The 3,827-nt window shown below is 41.0% G+C and overlaps 1 protein-coding gene across 2 annotated transcripts in view; it reads right to left on the bottom strand.

The window, feature by feature from the left end:
- The window catches only part of CLCN4 (chloride voltage-gated channel 4), an 85,116-nt gene that overhangs the window by 35,355 nt on the left and 45,934 nt on the right, over positions 1-3,827 (bottom strand). For both annotated transcript variants that reach the window (XM_017509921.2, XM_017509920.2), the window contains exons 7-8: positions 342-548; positions 130-210 (exon numbers count right to left, since the gene is read on the bottom strand). In XM_017509921.2, coding sequence (XP_017365410.1) covers positions 130-210; positions 342-548 — 288 coding nt within the window. The remainder of the gene's footprint in view (positions 1-129; positions 211-341; positions 549-3,827) is intronic.

Here is a 3,827-nt window from a genome sequence, read left to right as displayed (position 1 = left end):
AAAAAAGTGGAAATTGTGGCTTCTTAATTAACTGCAGGAATCTTATCCAATACAGTATGTCTTTGATTCTAACCCTTCAAAGAGCCTTGCTGCTCAAAATCATGAATTCCCTCAGCTGCCCATTCTTACCTCTTCTAGACTGAAAAGCACGCCTCCAATTGGTGCACCAAAGGCAACAGAGACTCCGGCAGCCGCTGCTGCTGAAAGCACCTACAAAACAAGTAGTTCTACATAAGCTTCGAGGCCTTCCATGAAAACAAATGTGCAAACCTGCAGGTCAGACAGCAGGTGGGGGCTTCAAGAAGAAAGTTTTGCCGCAGATGGAAGCTGAGCTGGCTCACCTCTCGCCTCTTGCCCTCATTCTTGCTGTACTTGGAGAAAAGGCTGCTGAAGAAGTTGCCACAGCAACAAGCCACGTGCACTAGCGGCCCTTCCTTCCCAAGGCTCAGGCCAGAGGACACTACCAGCACCAGCGTGACTGTCTTGATTAGCAGGGTCCACTTCCCCAAGTAACCCCTGATGATGAAGCCACTCAAAATAGTCTTTATCTGAAACAGAGGATAGAGAACAAGAGGGAATGAACTATTTCAACCCATGGCTAGGAAAAGAACTGTAATTCCTCTGAGGAACATGTTCAAAGTTTAGATTCAGTCAATAGCATGGAACAGAGGCCATTTTCATTTTTGATTTAACTATAATTTTATATTAACTAAAACATAAAAAATTCAATGCATGGTAAATCTTAAGGATTCCTAGAGTACCAAAAGATCCTAAAGAGGACTGAATCAATCATTATCAAGGTCTTGCTTGACTTATGGCATTTTATCCCATTCACACTACCTTTTGTTATGATGAGAAGAGACATATACGTATTGATGTTAACTATTAACTTTTGACTCTGAAAAATATCCTAGATAAAGAGATGAAGAGCTGGCCGACTAAGTGACAAGGCAAGGAGAGGGAAGTAGTTAAGAATATGGTACCCCCAGCCAGGCACAGTGGCTCACACCTGTAATCCCAGCACTTTGGGAGGCCGAGGTGGGAGGATCACTTGAGCCCAAGAGTTTAAGACCAGCCTGGGTAACACAGAGAGACCCCCATCTCTGCAAAAAAAGTTTTAAAAATTAGCTGAGCATGATGGCATGCACCTGTAGTCCTAGCTACTTGGGAGGCTGAGGTAAAAGAATTGCTTGAGCCCGAGAGGTCAACACTGTAGTGAGCCATGATCACACCACTACACTCTAGCCTGGGTGATGGAGCAAGATCTTTTTGTTAAAAATACATATATCACCCCAAAATATGCCATTCTGGCAAACTACTGACTATTTTGGGCTAAAAGCACTTGAAAAACAGCAGGTAGAAGATAACCTGACCTTCATTCTGTTTCTTAAAAGCAGGAGATGAAATTCCCATGTGAAAGATGCCCTTCCTATACTAAAAGGAAGCATCATTCCTGTCATCAAGAACAGGAAGTTGAGGCTGAGGGAAATCTGCACAAACCAACCTTGTTAGACTAACCCTCATCCTCCTGGCCATTTCACCCAGCTAACACCCCTAGCCCAGGTCCCTCTGCCTTGTCACACTTTGAAAGATTACTACTTATCGAATTCAGCATGTAAGTGTTCAACCTTAACTTCGTCTTTGGATCTTCACTCTTTATGAAGGCTCTCATGTCACGTAAAACTCATATTAAATAAACTTGTATGCTTTTCTCCTGCTAATCTGTCCTATATGTCAATTTAATTCTCAGGCCCAGCCGCAAACCCCTAAAAAATGGTTTGCCCCTACAAAAGCAAAATGTCAGTTGAACTTTAGGTCAGGAGTTGACAAATTATAGCCTGTGGTCCAAATCTGGCCAACTGACTATTTTTGTATGAACCACGAGCTAAGAATAATTTTAACATCTTTAAAAGTAGTATGTAAAAAAAAGACTACTAGCCTTCTGGTGAGAATAGTTGCTCCATCTTGCTCCTTGGCCTCCAAGGTTTAATATATTGACTGTCTTTCTCTTATAAGAAAAGTTTGCCAACCCCTGCTGGAGGCGATGAATTAATGAATATTTACTGTCCAATTCTGTCAACTTTTCAATATGTTTGAAAATATTCTTAATGGTAGAAAACGAAGAAGACGCTCAACATTCCAATAACACAGGTTTGGGGGACGTAAAGATGTTTGAATCCATGATGACCCTTTTCTCTTCTGTCAAATCCTACCCTCTTGTATTGTAAAGGACTTTGACTATTGGGAGCATTATCTTGCTGCATTTCCAGAACTCGTGCATTTTGTAAATACCAAATAATAGCTTTATTCCTAAAGGTTCACTTGAGTCTTTGCCTAATGCTTTTAGAATTTAACTGGGTACATATCTCAATGATTAACTTCATACACCAAGATCCTCTCCTCTGCCAAAATGGTATTCTTCTGGATATAGAAACATCATCAATGACCAAATTACTTTTCTACCTCCAACCACTACCCCAATTGGGTGAAATGGTGCGAATGTTTACTGCTGAGCTAGCAACTTACAAGCCTGTAATCACAGATTAATTAGACGCCAAGTGAGTCAGTCAATGGAATCTGTGGTCAATTTCTGGTCTTCCCATTATGTAATATGTAATGGGACAAGGTTATCTCTTGTCAGTGTCATTTACATAACTTCAAAACACCTCCTTGTGGGCATTGCTCTGCCAAGTTATCAATTTCTCAAATAGCTACCACAGTCATTCTCAACCTTGGCACTCATCAGAGTCACCTGGGGAATTAGAAAACTCTGCAGACTGGCTCTTCCCTCAGAGATTTGGCATAATTGGTCTGAGGTGAATCCAGGATATGAGGATTTTTACAGCCTCCATAGGTGAGTCTAAAATGCAGCCCAGGTAGAGAGCACTGCTTGACTCCTGAAAAGAGCAGCACAATAGAGCATTTAAGGGACAACCCTGAAACACTCATTGTTCTTTCACCAACTCCTTCTACTGAGCATCATGTCACCTTGAGCGATTTGGGGAGGGTCATGAAGAGCGCTCATCCAATAGTGTCTGTGTTCCCAAGGGACTTAGTGAGCGCCTTCTAACAGAACATGTTCGAGGTCTACTAGCTATACAGTCAGATGGTGTTTCCTGAACTAGCCTTGAACTCGTGGCTGACAAACTGGTGTTGGTTAGACCCATCCTTAACTAGTGGTAGTTAGCTTAATTGAGCCTCTGCTCTGGGATCTCAGATCCCTTTATTTAAGGGATGTTTTATTATGCCTGCCACAATCCTGCCCTTTTGTGTTGCCTTGAATAAAATTATCTATAATTTTTTGTCAGTTAGTTAATGTGGATTTAGACCCCAGGGTACAGTTTAAAAGCGTAATACCATTTAGAAAATTACAAGCATCTAAATTACCTGAGCCTTTGCCAGCCATGACATATGGTGAATTGAACAATGTAACAGGTATTTTGTAATTCTCTAAAATGATTTTATAAAATTATCATGATCAAATTAGGGACTAAAGAAGACAAATTCATTCCCAGTAGATGGCAAAATCCAATCACTTGCTTTAATTTGAATTCATAAAGTCTGAAGCGAGCAGGGCTTTAATGAGATGTACTGCAGCAGATTTGTGACTTCGTGGTGTTAATCTGAAAATCAGAACTCTTTCCGATAAATAAATATTTGTAAGAGTGTTTGCGTTTTTCAATAAACTGAAACATCGACACAGAGTAAGTTCTGAGAGGGTATGATTTCTCATACAGTTGACATGACAGTGGTTCCACTGACAAAAGGAAGCAAGTAGAAAGAGGACACCCTTAGCCAGCTTTCTCTCAAGTCCCAAGTGCAACAAG

The sequence above is a fragment of the Cebus imitator genome, unplaced genomic scaffold, assembly GCF_001604975.1.
Source record: "Cebus imitator isolate Cc_AM_T3 unplaced genomic scaffold, Cebus_imitator-1.0 Scaffold426, whole genome shotgun sequence".
In the NCBI taxonomy this organism is placed as follows: Eukaryota; Metazoa; Chordata; class Mammalia; order Primates; family Cebidae; genus Cebus; species Cebus imitator.
The sequence above is the reverse complement of the archived record's forward strand: the minus strand, read 5'-3'. Positions and strand labels throughout refer to the sequence as shown.